The following is an 18218-nucleotide window of genomic DNA, read 5'->3' as shown; positions in this document are numbered from 1 at the left end:
AAATAAATACAACAGTTTTTTTTTGTAGTATACGATCACTTATATGCAGTATAAGTTTGCGTAGTGCCGCTATTCTCTTTGTGTGGCAGATATATATATTTTATGTTTCATATTTTTACGGTAAATACTGTATTTTTAATGTGTAGTTAGCGTTTTAAGTAATATTTTCAAAATGTTGAGCTACATATTGCTATATAACTAACCTATATTTTTCTGGTACTTTCAATTTTTATATAAAAAATAAATAATTTCCAATAGCTACTTTAGAACTTCACATTTTTATTATAAACATTATTTATTTTGTACTATTTGTAGATGGCATGTATAAAACACTGTAACTCTCTTTTATAACTGTTATGTTTTCTGTGGTTCTTCAGAATAAATAATGCTGACACTTACCTTAGATGAACAGCATTTCTTTAATCATTAACAACATCACTTGTACAGTCCTTGGTCAACTAACATCAACATGTGCTCACATAAACCCCTCCTACTCAGAGAATCCCCCGTCTATAAAAGCAACACAGTCCTGCACATATCACTACAATAACCTTGTCTACGTACTGTGCACAAGAGTTTGTTTTGTAGACTTCACATGTAACATTTTGTTCTGAGATGTGTTTCCATTAATCTGATTGAAGTTCTCCTCTTGATACCAACTGATAGACTCATCAAATACAGAGAATACAAGAAGGTGCTCCTTGTCTGTAACTATCTGTAGATAGATGGGAACAATGTTATTATGCACATAAATGTCAGAATAACTTTACATTATAAATGCCTGCTTCTAATGATGTTTCCACCAGTACTCAGTATTCAGCCTCATAATCACTTTGTTCCCCCATTCCCTGTACTAAAAAAAAAAAAATGAAAATGCTACCGACATATTATCACCATTTTATGGATTCCCTTATTTGTATTTGTCTACTATTTTATACGTAAGCTTGAAGTATACTACAGGTTAGGTTCCTGTCAGGCACGGGTCCGACCAATCCCTACACTGGTTCACTCACCTTTGGGTAGGGGACACAGAGCCCTGGCAGGCTGCCACATCTCCTCGCGAGAGTCGGTGTTACGCCCCTCGTATAATCCATTGTTCTCCCTGTCCTCACAGAGCAGGTGCCAGGAGCAGACAAACACAGCTCCCTATGTTTCCTGTTTTTGGGGAGTAGGTTATGGAGCAGTGATGGTGTCGTCACATGGTATGACTCACCCACATGCCCTATAAAGCCCCAGGTGTCCCTGTTACCTATGCTCAAATATTCTGGCGCTACCTTCCTGATACAATGTGTCTCTACCGCTGTACTTTTTGCCCTATTTACCTATTGAGCCGCTATCTGCCTTGACCCCTTGGTTGTTACCTGTTTTTTCTATTTAACCGCTGCTTACCTTGACCCCTGGATTGTTAGTTTTTTATGCTGTTTGTCCGCTGCCTGCCTCGACCGCTGGATTGTTACCTGTTTGACCATGGCCTGCCTATTGACCCATGGAATGTATCTGGACTTTTCTTATTACTGCTTGAAGGGTCTCACCTTTACCCTGCTCCATCACTCCCGCCTTGGACTTCTATTCCAAAAACCCAACAGGGTCCTAACAGTTCTACCTACAGAAAGGTGTCCTTTTTTATTCATGTGAAAATAAAAAACAAGGATACATAAATCCTGCAACGTACTACAGTCCAATGCAAAGCATCCTCAGTACAATCCAATCAAAACATCCACTGTAATTACTGCAATGCAACATAAGGCAATTAGAACAATCCAATTTGTGTTGTGTTTGGTCACGGATCTGTACTTGGACCCATTCTGTTCAATATTTTTATTAGTGATATTGCAGAAGGTCTTGATGGTAAGGTATGTTATGATGGAAACCTCCATCACTGGGACCACTGGAGTGGCCTGAGAGCCAGTCTCCTCCCTACCTACTATGGGGCCTGGCTTTGTAAAGACTTCTGTGCCTACCCCCAGCACTTGCTGAGGGGATTATCTCCGGCAGACAGCCGGGATATGCAACCAGGGAGTGACCACCATTGTTTTAGTATAATGTCAGACTCCCCCCCCCCATGATGCACTACTATGTTGTAAAAGTCAGTCGCTCCCCAGTTCCACCACTACAGACATTTACCCCGGCCAAATCATATAACTGATTTTGGCCAATAATAGATAGTGGAGATTTGGACCCCTTTGAATTGTTAATCTCCTCGCTGACCCTGTTGTTTCTGGGAGGCAGATTAAGGGGGTGGTTTGTATCCCAATATCTTGATTTGTGTTAATGTGTATTTTCCAGCCATGTGTGTGAAAAATAAAGCAGTCTACGTTTTGGTTATACCCTACACTGAGTCTCGGCTAGTGACTGAGAAACCGGGGAAGGAGTGCATTGTTCCAGGCTAAGGCAGCACAAGTCAGCGGAGGTTGACAGTCTGACTATCCAGCTCCGTGACATATGTCTTTTTGCCGATGACACAAAAATTTACAACAGGATTGATGTTCCTGGAGGGATAAGCCAGGTTAACTGGAAAAATGGTCAGAGCTGTGGCAACTGGCAAGTAAATGCAAAGTGATGCATCTAGGGCATAAAATCCCAAGGACAGAGTATGGAATATTTGGTTTAGGGGTGATTATTTCAGAGGATTTAAAGGTATGTAGACAATGCAATAGAGCAGCAGGAAATGCTAGCAGAATGCTTGGTTGTATAGGGAGAGGTAGTACTAGTAGAAAGAGGGAAGTGCTTATGCCGTTGTACAGAGCACTGGTGAGACGTCACTTGGAGTATTGTGTACAGTACTGGATACTGTATCTCCAGAAGGATATAGATAGGTTGGAGAAAGTTCAGAGAAGGGCTACTAAAATGATTTATGGATTACAAGATAAAATTTACCAGGATTGGTTAAAGCATCTCAACATACAGTATCTCACAAAAGTGAGTACACCCCTCACATTTTTGTAAATATTTTATTATATCTTTTCATGTGACAACACCGAAGAAATGACACTCTGCTAAAATATAAAGTAGTGAGTGTACAGCCTGTATAACAGTGTAAATTTGCTGTTCCCTTAAAAATAACTCAACACACAGCCATTATTATCTAAACCCTAGCAACAAAATTTTTAAATTGGAACTTTACACCCCAGGGTATTTCAAAGTCTTGTATTTTAAACCTTCCCATGCATGAGATTCTACCACCAGCCTTTGCCAAAGTTTGTGGTAGTAATCTTTTTGGTATTTTATTCATGCAAATTGTACTTCAGGTGTCAATTTATAGCTCCCGGTATAGGTTACTATCAAACACCTCAATATGTGTTAAGCAACCTCTCCCGTGTACAGTGATACAGTGATACAGTGATACATGCATGAGTTTGTCTGGTCGTTTGGGAGGTAAAATGCCACATTTAGGAAGTGGAACTTAAACATCTGGTCCTACTGCCCCCATGTCCTAAGTGGCCCATCTTTGAAGCCGGCTAATTCAATGTACCCCATCAAACCATATATTTTTGAAAACTAGACACCTCAGGGTATTTCAAATGCTGGTATTTTAACCCTTTCCATGCACTAATTTTACCACCAGCCTTTGTAAAAATTTGTGGTAGTAATTTTTTATCACACAAATTGTAATTCAGGTGTGAATTTACAGCTCCTGGTATATGTCACTGTCAAACACCCCAATATGTGTTCAGCAACATTGTTTGATTACAGTGGTCAGTCTGTGCCTATGCCCTATCTTTGGACCCAGTCACTTCAATTTACGCCATCAAACCATTTTTTTTTTAAAATAGACAGCCCTTGGGTATTTGAATTGCTTTTATTTTAACTCTTTCGATGTCAAGATTTTTGGGAGGATACAGCCCTAATTTTAGCACTTGCTCATAATAATAAACTTTTTTAAAAAAATTGTATTTATTTTATTCTTTTTTTACATTTTGCTGGAACTGGATGGTTCTTCTGATGGTGACATCACTGCATAATTATTTTTAAATGTTACCACATTTTTATTTTTTTTCCATATTTTTTTAATTGTTTTTTAAATATTTTACTAATCATATTGTGATTAGAAAGCTGGGGTCCTTTGACTTGCATGGTTGAATGCAGCATTCAACCCGCAAGGGGAGCTAGAGTTCTCAAGAGACAAACTTTCACAACTTGGTTATTTTTTAAAGGACGTGCCACCATCTTGCGAGTGGCAAAGTCTCTCGCAAGGGCAGTTGTCCTGTGGGGGGAGTTCGGTGTCACTGAATGCCTCGCTATCGAGGCATTTCAGTGACACCATTGAAGTTTAGGAGGTGATTGTTGGTTGCCTCCTAAACGCTTTTAAAAAGGGCGTCTGCCACCATAGAGTGAATGGCGGACGTTGACACTCTGGGGAGGGGCCAGACATGGCCCCTGATGCTGATTTCAGTGTTGCTGAATGCCTCGACATCAAGGCTAACGCCAGCCAGGCCCGGCCTTAGGGGTGTGCGAGCTGTGTGGCCGTCCCATCACTAAGGCCAGGGCCGCGCCGAGGCAGAGAGGAGGAGAGAAAGGGGCGCAGAGTGGCCGCTCAGCCCCCTTTGTCTCCTCTGCTCCCTACCGCTGCCCTGACTGCGGTGGTGGGAGCTCGAGGCCTTGGTTGCGGTGTGGTGCTTCATGATGAGCGCCGGAATATGACGTTATATGTTGACGCTCAGCTGTGAAGCTGCGCGCGCGCTGCAGGACAGCGAGACTGAGGCCTCGCGCTCCCACCACAGGACTTCCCATCACAGGGTAAGTGAACTGCAAGAGGGGGGGTTGATAATAAGAAGATGTGAGAGGGGATAGATAGTAAGAAAGGAGGAAGGGAATAGATAGTACAAAGGGGGGAGGGGGTAGATAGTGAGAAGTTTAGCCAAATAAAACTGCACAAGGCTGGAGCACACTCTGGGTACAAAATGGATTTAAGCTTGCTGATGCACACTGGAGTCCGGGCCGGATTAAGGGCATCATGGGCCTGGTGCTGAGGATTTTGGTGGCCTTTTTAAAAAAAAAAAAACAAATAAAATAGACAGAATCCTAACTCATCTGCATCGATGTGTACTGCAAAAAGATGACATCAGTGCTCGGCAGATAATATAGGATAGAATCTTATGTGATGGGACTGGGAGTAATCAGTACACTAAAAAGGTCATCACACACATACATTTCCTCTTACTGTTTTCTGGGCCAAGAATGTTTTGTCCTCTGAAGTGACTACAAATTCAAGAGGGTGTTTTATCTCTGGTAAGTAAAAATTAAATAGTTATATTTATTTCTACAGTAAGTAAACTGGCAAGAAACAGATGGCCAAATACACACCAGAACAGGCTCTGCCACACTGACATCCAATTACACACACTAGGACAGGCTCTGCCACACCAACACCCAAAAACACACACCAGGACAGGCTGTGCCACACTGACACCCAAACACACAGACTAGGACAGGATCTGCCACACCGGCACCCAAACACACACACCAGGACAGGATCTGCCACACCGACAAACAAACACAGACACCAGGACAGGCTGTGCCACACCGACACTCAAGCACACACCAGGACAGGCTGTGTCATACTGATACCCAAACACACACACACACCAGGACAGGCTATGCCACACTGAAGCATAAAACATTTATTTTCTACACTGCTTTGTCATTAACTGCCCCTTGTGTATTGATGCCCCAGTCAGGCCCCCTTTACTATTGATTAATGTGTGTGTGTCCCCACAACCTTGTGTATTGCCCCCCTTTGTGCATTTATGCCCCCACACCCTTGTCTATTGACAGGATATTCCTATATTTTTGAAAGTAAGAATTTGGTAGGCTGCCTGGGGCTTTGTGGGATTAAAGTCTATCTATGATCAACTCAACCTCTTCTTCTGTGACTGGTGTAGAGATATTAAGGGACGCCAGAAAAGCTTCAACATCTGACTGCTGGGGTTGTGGGATCTTCGTCTACAATCAAAGGTTGTATAAAGATTTGTAGAAATCTGCCAATTTATCCCCAATTTCTTTGAGGTTGAGTATCTTGTGGCAAATTATTTGCAAATAATGGATGGTAATTGGAGCATTCTGGCTTTTAAGCTTCCCAGCTAGAAGGGAATACACCTTGTTTTCTTTAGCATAATAAGATAGGTGCGATTTACAGAGCATAAACTTGGTTGGTATTTGGTACATTAAAGTTGAGCATAGTGCGCTGGGTACCATTGACAAAGCCTGTAAATATTATTAAACCAGTCCTAGGTGTTTCATGTCTTGGAGTGGAAGTGAAAATGATTAGTATTGCTACTGCCATTTTCTTGTTAGTGGACATTAGTGGAATTCCATTATTATTTGGAGGCTAGCACATGATGTTTTGCTCCCACAAGGAGCCGGTTTGCAAGCTCGTGCTTCCTGAAGCATCATCCTGCGTTTAGAGGGGTGTTGAGTCCTTTATCATTGATAAAAAGGATTCAGTTTCACAGTGTCGATGTGGATGAATTAATTGTAGTGAGATTTGTTCTGTAGCTCTAGAAATTTGTTTTAGAATGAGTATATTTTTACTGTTCCACTCCAAGGGAGTCTGTAGCGTTGAGGGGGTTGGTTGTATCTTGTTCTTGGTGTATATTGTAGGGCTGCAACAACTAATCGATAAAATCGATAATAATCGATAATGAAATTCGTTGCCAACGAATTTCATTATCGATTAGTTGAATCGATTATTATCGATTATAAAATGAGGGTTTTTTCAGAGCAAACGCACTGAAAAATACCCCTCATTATATAAACCGTTTCAGTGACTCACAGCAGCAGCTCCTACTTACCAGTCCCTCCCTGTAATCACTGTGACAACTGGCCCCGCCCCTCCCTTCTCCCAGAAGGCCAGAACCACATGGCTGTGACACTCATCTAACTGTAAGTATTAAATTAATATTTGGGCTACTGAAAGTTAGAGGAGGTGGGGGTTAATTTAGGGGCAGTTATGGTTAATGGGGTGTTTAGGGTTAATTTAGGGGCAGCTATGGTTAATGGGGTGTTTAGGGGCAGCTATGGTTAATGGGGTGTTTAAGGGCAGCTATGGTTAATGGGATGTTTAGGGGCAGTTATGGTTAATAGGGTGTTTAGGGTTAATTTAGGGGCAGCTATGGTTAATGGGGTGTTTGGGGTTAATTTGAGGCAGTTGTGGTTAATGGTGTGTTTAGGGTTAATTTAGGGTCTGTTGTGGTTGACAGGGTCTTTACGGTTAATTTAGGGGATGCTGTGGTTAATGGGGTGTTTAGGGTTAATTTAGGGGCAGTTATGGTTAATGAGGTGTTTAGGGTTAATTTAGGGTAGTTGTTTTGATGGGGTATTTAGAGTTAATTTAGGGGAAGTTATGGTTAATGGGGTGTTTAGGGTTAATTTTAATGATGAGGACTGAGGGTTAATTTGATTAATTTAATAAAGTTAACTTAAGGTGCAGTTAGAGATAAAGGGGGGCAGACTAAGGGGAATTTAAATCCTGGGGGCAGTGAAGATTAACCCAGTACTGATTTATAAAAGTATGGTGTCAGTGCGATGCGAACGGGTCTGTGACTCTATGAGGGGACTATGAGATATCGGGCACAGAGTGACATATCTGGGGGTATAAGGCATATACATTATATAAGGCATATGTGGGGAGGGCAGTGTGGCATGTCTGGGGAGGACGGAGTGGTGTATCAGGGTGTATAAGGCATATCTGGGGCCACAGTGGCATATCTGGGGGTACAGTGGAGTGGCATATGTGGGGAGGGCAGCGTGGCATGTCTGGGAGGCAGTGTGGCATGTCTGGGGAGGATGGAGTGGTGTATCAGGGGGTATAAGGCGTATCGGGCACAGTGGCATATGTGGGGGTGGAGTGGCATATGTGGGAGGCAGCGTGGAGTGGTATATGTGGGAGGCAGCGTGGAGTGGCATATGTGGGAGGCAGCATGGAGTGGCATATGTGGGAGGCAGTGTGGAGTGGCATATGTGGGAGGCAGCGTGGAGTGGTATATGTGGGAGGCAGCATGGAGTGTCATATGTGGGAGGCAGCGTGGAGTGGCATATGTGGGAGGCAGCGTGGAGTGGCATATGTGGGAGGCAGCGTGGAGTGGCATATGTGGGAGGCAGCGTGGAGTGGCATATGTGGGGAGGGCAGGGTGGCATGTCTGGGGAGGATGGAGTGGTGTTTCAGGGGGTATAAGGCGTATCAGACACAGTGGCATGTGGGGGGTAGAGTGGAGTGGCAGATGTGGGAGGCAGCGTGGCGTGGCATATGTGGGAGGCAGCGTGGAGTGGCAGATGTGGGAGGCAGCGTGGTGTGGTATATGTGGTAGGCAGCGTGGCATATGTGGGAGGCAGCGTGGCATATGTGGGAGGCAGCGTGGCAAGCCTGGGCTCAAATGTGCATAAATTGGGGGGGCTGGTTGGGAAATAAAGACAAGAAATGCATTTTATCAAAGTTTTTTTTTATTCTGCTGTTTGTATTTAACATCATTTGTTTATTAAATTATTTTAAATAAATTAAAAATTTACATTCATTTTTTTATCCGATTAATCGATTAATCGACAAAATAATCGGCCAACTAATCGATTATGAAAATAATCGTTAGTTGCAGCCCTAGTATATTGATTCAATATCTTTCTTTTCAGTTTCAGATCGTGACAGGAAGATCTTGGATTTTGGTTCCCAGTCTCACCTGTTTCAAAAAATATTTGTTTTAATTGTTTAGAGGTCACCTCTATTATATTCTCCTTCTTTTGAGCTGACTTGATGAGTTTTTTTTGCAAATATAATTTGTTTTCAGCTGTTATTTTGCTTGGGGCTGGAACCTCTTGAGAGCTCTGACAAACTCCAGATTAGCATGCCCCACCACATAGCTGAGGAGCTTCAACTTTGATACAACACCAGGTGCTCATCTCCCTGGTTGTCAGGCCTTGCCTTTCATTGTTCTGTTCCATTGCTCCCTGACAATGCTGTCTGTGAGTGATCATCACGAGGGAGCAATGAAAGGAAAGGCCTGACCTTGCGTTTCATTGCTCCCTCGTGAAGCTGCCAGTGAGTGGTAATAGTCCGCCTGACTTCACTGCAGAGTAAAGGGGGGTTTTTATGGTGGAGTTTGGAAGGACAGCAAGATCCAAGACTGCAGTCTTGATAGCATTCCCAGATACCAGAGAATACATACTGTGCATGCACACGACCCTACATGATCGTGCGCATGTGGATCATGTATCAAGATGCCAGGGGACAAAGGTTGAGATGTGAGTGCTACTGTGCACACACACTTGCGCAGTACCAAATACATCTAAAGTTTACTTCTGCTGAAGGCTTCTCCTTTGGTAAGGGTATTCTGGGTGGAAGAACTTCCGTGGTGAGTGCCTGGGTGGGGGCGATCGTACCACCTTTTTTTGCTGCCTCTGTGTGGTCTGACGGTTCTCCTGCACCATGTCGGTGAGTTCCTTCAATCCGTCCCTAAAGGCTGGAACGTACTGTACTACCAGGGTCCCCTGTGCCCCCACCGCTCCTTCCCAGTGGTCTCTATGGGCCACAGCACCTCGAGTTCTTATATAAACTGGTCCTGTTGATTTTGAAATAGATGCTGGGGGTAAGAGGGTAAAAAAGTGCACCATGTGAATTTATTGAACCAAAAAGTAATCCAGGAGGAAACTGTTGTACATTTTGTATGAGTCTATATAAGATATGTGTAAGCAGATTATCGCCATGTAAACGTCTTTGCCGACTGTCTAGCAGCCGAATCCGATGTCATTTAGAGCCAGCAAAATGTATTTTGTTCCCCAGGATTCGAGGACATGTATCCTCCTACAGGCCTGGAGTGGAGTAACTCCACTTACTCTGCAGGACGAGTTTGAGAATTTGGGCCACAGAAGATCTAGGCCCTGACCTGCATACACCTGGCTGGACTCGGTGCTGGCCATTCGGCGATATCGTTCTACTACCACCCTTTGTCAAACTTGGTGGTGGTAATTTTATTTGTGTTTTTTTATCACTAAAATTGCGCATCAGGTATGGATTTACAGCTCCTGGTGTATGTCACTTTCAAACAAGACCCCAATATGTGTTCAGCAACATCTCCCGAGTGCATGGGTTTGTCGGGTTGTTTTGGAGGTAAAATGCCACATTTAGGAAGTGCGTATTTTTTAACTGGGAACTTTTACATCTGGTCCTACTGCCCCCATGTGCCATTTTAGGTATCTTTGAAGCCGGCTAATGCAATTTACCCCATCAAACCATATATTTTTGAAAACTAGACACCCTAAGGTATTTCAAATGCTAGTATTTTAACCCTTTCCATGCATGAGATTCTACCACCAGCCTTTGCCAAAGTTTGTGGTAGTAATTGTTTTTGTATTTTTTCACACAAATTGTACATCAGGTATAAATTTATAGCTTCACATATACGCCACTGTGACGGGACGCCCTGTACCCCAACTGGGTACTCCCGCCAAACGTTGCTTCCTCCTGCTGGGACACCAACAATTAACCCCTTCACCACTAGACAGAACCAGTGTTGTAGAGAGAAGGGGGACATCGCTGCACCCGAGCTGTGTTGGCACTGTGGCTAGCCAAAGCTTACCTACACAGTGTGGCTAATGTCCTGAAAAGAACAATAAAGGATCATAGCAGCCCACCCCAAGCATCAGACAGAACTCATCTTGAGGTAAAAACAGGACTCAGTTGATTTGGAAACACAGGGGTATTTAAACAGTACAAGGGGAGTAATTTACATACAATAGACACAGCAATCCACACAAAGTTCTCCATCAGGTCCTCCTTGCACACGGCTCAGTATTTGCACTGAGCCCACCTCAGCCCAGTAGGGGGTCGCTATTGTAGTCTGTGGGGAGGATGGGAAACACGGGCGGCTCTCTGACTTCTGGTTGAAACCTGCTGGATATAAAATCCAGGTACACATACTGGCCATAGAAGTCCTGACCCGATGGAGAGTAAAATGCTCTGTACCAGGGCCCATAGTCTGTAGGAAGGAGGCTGGCACTCAGTCCTCTCCAGCAGCCCATGGCACGGAGGCTTCCTTGACAGTCTAGTGAACGCAATGTGTGTTCAGCAACATCTCCCGAGTAGAGTGATACCACCCATGCATTGGTTTGTTTGGGTTGTTTGGGAGGTAAAACATCACATTTAGGAGCATTTTTGAACTTGGAACTTTTACATCTGGTCCTACTGCCCCCATGTCCTGATAGGGCCATCTTTGAAGCCGGCTAATTCAATTTACCCCATCAAACCATATATTTTTTAAAACTAGACACCCCAAGGTATTTCAAATGCTAGTATTTTAACCCTTTCCATGCATGATATTCTACCACCAGCCTTTGCCAAAGTTTGTGGTAGTAATTTTTTTTTACACAAATTGTACTTCGGGTATAAATTTATAGCTCCAGGTATACGTCACAATACACCCCAATGTGTGTTCAGCAACACATCCTGAGTACAGTGATACCACCCATGCATAGGTTTGTCTGGTGTTTGGGAAGTGCGCCCCCCCCCCCCATTTTGGTCAGTCTGTGCCTATGCCCTATCTATGAGCCCGGCCACTCCGATTTACCTCATCAAACCATTCTTTTTTTTTTTACATTGGACACCCCTTCGGGGTCTAGTCCTCTCCAATGGACCAAATACTGCAAGTTCCCCTTTTGTCTACGAGAGTTCAGGATCGCTTGGGGAATTCGTCTTGAAGTATCTCTGACTGAAGCCTCTGTGACAGGAGACCTAGAGGTAGTAAAGCGATTGCAAACTAGTGGCTTTAGTAGAGAGACATTGTTACAGGGTCACTGTACCCAAGGCTGGGTACCCCTGTTTGAGGGCTGAGGAATCACCAGTCAGTCCCTCATGCCGATAGCTCCTGCTAGCCACGGATCAGTCAGACCACCATTCGTAGTAAAACAAGAACTCCTTTATTTACAAACACACAGAGCATATATAACCTCAATTCAAAGAGCACTGAACCCAACCCCCAATCCCACCACCCACATCCCATCACAAATCCCATCAGTATACAGGGGATGTATCAGGTGAGGGGATTAAGGGATACAATGGGTTTCCCCCACCTGTGTTATCCCCCCTGTAGTGTGGGTGCTGTCTGGGCAGACAAGGCTGTGCTGGCTGAATAAGAGCCCCAGCCAGGTTACCTGATTGTTCCTTTGAAGGCTGGAGCTGCAGCCACATTCAGTCTCTGGGCCGATTATACAATAAAACACAATATAAAATATTACCGGGTCGCGGTATCATGAACTGGACGCAAAAGTGCTCCATGACCCGGCTAAACTTCCCACAAACATATGAGCCAGCTAGCTATTTGGTAGACAACCACACCTTGTCTCCAGGTGAGTAAACAGGAGTACAGGAGTGTCTCTTGTTGGCCTGGAATTCCTGCCGTCTGCTGGCCTGTTCTAACGCCGTTTGTACCGAAGCCCAGGTGGACGGATGGTGTTTAGTCTCTCCTCCAGCTCCAGGACAGAAGAAGATGGAAAGGCTCCAGGAAAGGTTTGCGGATGAAGATCGTATAAACAGTAGAAGGATGAGACTTCCGTAGATTCCTGCACGGAGTTGTTACGGGCAAATTCCGCACAGGATAAAAGGTCAACCCAATCGTCCTGAAGGTTGTTGATGAAGATATGCAAGTATTGTCCAAGGTGTTGGTTGGCCCTTTCAGCTGCCCCGTTAGACTGCAGAGGAGTGATACCCAAGGCTCTAGTGAATTTGCGCCAGGAGTGTCCTATGAATTGTGGAGACAAACGACCTCGCGTATGAAGATGTCTGCCAATGCAGAAGCAGTAGGAACTCTTTTTAGTTGAATCATGTGAGCGATCTTCGAGAAACGATCTACAATCATTAGAATCACGGTGTGTCCCTTGGAGTTAGGTAAGTCCACAATAAAGTCCATAGCTACGTGAGTCCATGAGCCCAAAGGACATAGAAGCAGGAAAAAAATTGTAGAGCGGAACGTATATTGGGTCTTCCTCCCCTTTCTCGCAATCTCAGATTCTCACGCTGTGCTTGTCTTTCGCGAAGTCGTAGATCAATTTGCGATATGTATGAAATCACCGAATTCAGTCCTATAGGTAAATATCTGGCCGCAATCTCGTCTTTGAGAGTTTCAGATAGTCCATTAAGGAAGGCGGCCACCAATGCCTCATTGGTCCAGTTGACCTCTTCCATCATTGTCCAGAAGTGGACAAGAACCCTGACAGATGGTAAAAAGAGATGTTTACGCAGCAGTCCTTATCCCAGGAATATCAAATACGATCCGTAGACTTGATACGAATTCTGAATAGGACTGGACCATAGGAGCGTTTCTTTCCCAGAGTGGCGGGGCTCATGCCAAGGTCTTATCTACGTGAGAAGCAAAATGACGTATCCCACCTTAGCACGTTCAGTTGGAAAAGCATATGGAGACAGCTCAAAATGTATTTCGCATAGATTCAAAAATCCTCGGCATGCTGCAGGATCACCATCATAACGTTGAGGAGGAGGCAGGTGAGCTGGAACAGTAGTCACTGGCACAGGCGGGGACATAGGAACCACCACAGGTTGAGGAGACCACAGCACTGGATCAGTGCGCTGTAGCCCTATGGAGGGCCTGAGCAAATTGCTCCAAACGGTGATCCATCTCGTCCAGACGAGCCTCACAGGACCCTTGTTGTCCCACCGATGTGGGTCTTATGATGGCCTTCTGATACTGTCACACAAAGCGTAGAAGGAGACACCGATATCAGGTAGGACTGATAAGGGATCAAAGGCCAACAAGCCGAGGTCAGGGAACCAGAGGTCAGGAACGTAGTAGAGCAAGCAGCAGGATGAGATAAATGCCCCAGTACATGTCGCCTGTCTAACCCAGGAAGAAGTGCAGTGCCGCCTAAAAAAAATCAAAATAGACAAATCACCAGGTCCAGATGGCATTCACCCCCGCGTTCTAAGGGAGTTAAGTAATGTAATAGACAGACCCCTATTTCTAATATTCAAGGACTCTATAGTGACCGGGTCTGTTCCCCAGGACTGGCGCATAGCAAATGTTGTGCCAATATTCAAAAAGGGGACAAAAAGTGACCCGGGGAATTATAGGCCTGTTAGTTTAACTTCTGTTGTATGTAAACTGTTCGAGGGTTTCCTAAGAGATGCTATTTTGGAGAATCTCAATGAAAATAAATGTATGACTCCATATCAGCATGGGTTTACAAGGGAACGGTCCTGTCAAACTAACCTGATCAGCTTTTATGAGAAGGTGAGCTCAAGACTGGATCGGGGTGAATCGCTGGATGTCGTATATCTTGATTTTTCCAAAGCATTTGATACGGTGCCACATAAAAGGCTGGTACATAAAATGAGAATGCTTGGGCTGGGGGAGAATGTGTGTATGTGGGTAAGTAACTGGCTCAGTGATAGGAAACAGAGGGTGGTTATTAATGGTACATACTCTGAGTGGGTGACTGTTACTAGTGGGGTACCACAGGGGTCAGTTTTGGGTCCTATTCTTTTTAATATATTTATTAATGACCTTGTAGAGGGATTGTATAGTAAAGTATCAATCTTTGCAGACGATACTAAGCTCTGTAACGTGGTTAACACAATAGAGGACAGTGCACGATTACAAATGGATCTGCATAGGTTGGAGGCTTGGGCTGGGATGTGGCAGACGAGGTTCAACGCAGATAAATGTAAGGTTATGCACATGGGGAAGAAAAATCCAGGCTGGGAATATGTATTAAATGGGAAAACACTGGGGACGACTGACATGGAAAAGGACTTAGGAGTCTTGGTTAACAGTAAATTTACCTGTAGCGACCAGTGTCGGGCAGCTGCTGCTAAGGCAAATAAAATCATGGGGTGCATCAAAAGGGGCATGGATGCCCACGACAAGGAAATAATTCTACCATTGTACAAGTCACTAGTCAGACCACACATGGAATACTGGGCACCAGTGTACAAGAAAGATATAGTGGAGCTGGAGAGGGTTCAAAGACGGGCAACCAGAGTAATAAAGGGAATGGAAGGACTACAGTACCCATAAAGATTATCAGAATTAGGGTTATTTAGTTTGGAAAAAAGACGGCTTAGGGGGGACTTAATAACTATGTATAAATATATAAGGGGGCAGTACAGAGATCACTCCCAGGACCTATTTATACCCAGGACTGTATCTATAACAAGGGGACATCCTCTACGGCTGGAGGAAAGAAGGTTTCTACACCAGCACAGACGGGGGTTCTTTACAGTAAGAGCGGTGAGACTATGGAACTCTCTGCCAGAGGAAGTGGTAATGGTAAACTCAATAAAAGAGTTTAAAAGGAGCCTGGATGTGTTTCTTGAAAGCAATAATATTACAAGTTATGGATAGTAGATTAATAGGGACAGAACGTTGATCCAGGGATTTATTCTGATTGCCATATTTGGAGTCGGGAAGGAATTTTCCCCCTGGTATGGGGCAATTGGCATATGCTTCATAAGGGTTTTTTGCCTTCCTCTGGATCAACACGGTAGGGACACAATATGTATATAGGTTGAACTTGATGGACTTTGGTCTTTTTTCAACCTTATGAACTATGTTACTATGTTACTATGTTACTATGTTACTATGAGGTCAGGATACCAGAGAACAGGAACATTGTGGAACAAACCGAGGTCAGGATACCAGAAATCAGGAGTAACAAGAACAAGCCGGATCAGCAACAGGAAATAAACGGAACACGTACTTAGGAATAGGTACTATCAGGATAGGCACAACCATCAGAAGGCAAGGACTGAAGGTTTCTGAGTCCTTTAAATAGGATAGGATTCTTAGGCGCCAATAGGATGAAGGAGCCGGTCCTGTCTCCTCCCTGTGAGGCTCCTGCGAGGAGGTGGGAGGTCTCCCTCGCCTTCACGGCGGCTGTTGAGTGAAGGGTCTCCCCCTTCTCCACGGTGGCTGAGGCTGCTGTGCAGAGGCGGGAGGTCTACCCCTTCTTTACGGTGGCTGAGGCTGCTGTGCAGAAGCGGGGGGTCTCTCCCTCCTTCGCAGCGGCAGATACTGCTATGCAGAGGCGGGGGTCTCCCCCTTCTTTGCAGTGGCAGACGCTGCTGAACGGAGGACCCGGAAGGCCTCTCCGCCAGGTATGTAACACTTGCTCATAATAATAAACTTTATTTATTTTATTCTTTTTGGACTTTTGTTTTTTTTTTTACATTTTGCTGGTTCCTCTGATGCATAATTATTTTTTAAATGTTACCGCTTTTTTTTCCATATTTTTAAAATATTTTTCTAATCACATTGTGATTAGAAAGCTGGGCTCCATTGACTTGTATGGTTGAATGCAGTACCTGTATTAAACCTGCAAGTGGAGCCAAAGTTCTCCAAAGGTCTACTTGTCTTGAGGAAAACTGTCTGGCTAAACAACACAAGTTGTTGAAAAAACGAAGTCTTTAAGTGGTTAAGAGGACCTGAAGAGAACCATAGACAAAGTCTTGTAAGCGGGACAGTGTCAAAAGCCTTACTGAAATCTAGATACACAATGTCTACTGCACAAACTTGATCAATTATTTTAGTCACCCAATCAAAAAAATCAATAAGATGACACCACCACCTTCAACCATCCTATCTAACATAATTTTCATTAATTTCCCTAATACAGATGTAAGACTTACTGGCCTTTTTGTGAATGTGCACAACATTTGCTAACTTCTGTGACTACGCCTGTTAACAATGATTCATTTAATAAATCAGTTTTGCTAATATACCCCAAGCTCTTTTAGTAACTTGGGCTGTATCCCATCAGGCCCCATGGACTTATTTGTTAGACACCGAAGTAGAACCTTTGGGTCGATAAACTCATACAAACAGATTATTGCCACTTATTGGAAAACAGATAGGTATCCTTTAATGCTTACAACTGTTACTAAAATACGGGAAATAAGGCAAAACAAATTAGTATTCTACCAAGCTAATAATTTTATCACAGCATTCAAAAAAGTGTGGAAGAACTTCTTTGAAAAAAATGATTGACAATGTCAATATTACAAATGCACTGTCTTTTTATTGAATACATTGTCAATAACATATTTATTTAGGTCTGTATGTATATATACATATATTTACATATGTAAATATATGTTCGATGTTAGTAATACCAGTTAACATACATGTTAAAATACTTTTATGTGTAGTGGATTCTTAAGGAATTTGTATAACATTGACAATTTTGTGGTGCTTCCCCCCCCTTTTTTTTGTTTTTGCTTTTCTTTTCTCGTCCTCTTTCCTCTACCTTTCCATATTTTTCACTCTGCTGTCTTTTTTTTATTCTCTTTGCCTTAATATTTTTCATGACTTTAATATTGTATTATACTTTTTCTTTCTGACTCAATTCTCCGTTTATTGAAAATAATTTTGTACAGTACAGTGGTAAAGTGGTATAATAGGCATTTCAAAATAACAGTACACATCAGGCATGAGACATATAAAAATACATCCCACAGAAAGGCAGAAGACATATACATTCCGCAGTGTGTACAGAAATCAAAACAAATAGTACAGAGAATGTTAATACAGTCTAAGGTGAAGACCCAGTTCCATACCATAGTACATAGGGATATAAAGGTTATCACCTGGCGAGTAGTCGAGAAGTAACAGTTGAATTTAACCATAGCAAACAATAAAGAATGAATGGATGGTGCGCCGTCGAAATCAGTCATATAAAGAGGTTCGGTATGTGAAATTAACTTTCTTGAGCCAGGCCGAAATAGGAGGAGTTTTAGCCTGCCTCCAGAACCGTGGGATAATCGCCTTGGCCGCATTAATCAAATGAATGGATAATGAACTCCTGTAGGAACCCATACTGGAGGCAGTATGATGAAGCAACATACCCTCAGGAGAGGCCTGGAATTCAGGATTGTCCACCTTTCGATTAACCGCGGTCACAGCTGACCACAATGACTTTATTAGGAGGCACTCCCACCATAAATGTATGTCAGAGCCAATGTCAGATCCGCACCTTCAACATTGAGGGGGGATACATGGGAGAAAGTGGTGGAGTTCTGTAGGTACGTTGTTGTCACGGGACGGAAGTCTGGTTGGCGTTTGACCCTTGTTACACCCATACTCCCACGTCGCGGCTCGGCTGATAAGCCGAGCCGCGACGTGGGAGTATGGGTGTAACAAGGGTCAAACGCCAACCAGACTTCCGGTGCGTTTGGTCACTTTCCCCGCAGGGCACCAAGCAACCACCACCAACCCCAACCAGTC

The 18218-nt window shown here is 43.7% G+C and overlaps 1 protein-coding gene across 1 annotated transcript in view; it reads right to left on the bottom strand.

Moving 5' to 3' along the window:
- F8 (coagulation factor VIII) overlaps positions 1-18218 on the bottom strand; it is a 694472-nt gene that overhangs the window by 390333 nt on the left and 285921 nt on the right. Inside the window, exon 12 of the mRNA XM_053474021.1 lies at positions 565-715. Coding sequence (XP_053329996.1) covers positions 565-715 — 151 coding nt within the window. The remainder of the gene's footprint in view (positions 1-564; positions 716-18218) is intronic.

This window comes from Spea bombifrons, chromosome 8 (assembly GCF_027358695.1).
Source record: "Spea bombifrons isolate aSpeBom1 chromosome 8, aSpeBom1.2.pri, whole genome shotgun sequence".
NCBI lineage: Eukaryota > Metazoa > Chordata > Amphibia > Anura > Pelobatidae > Spea > Spea bombifrons.
The sequence above is the reverse complement of the archived record's forward strand: the minus strand, read 5'-3'. Positions and strand labels throughout refer to the sequence as shown.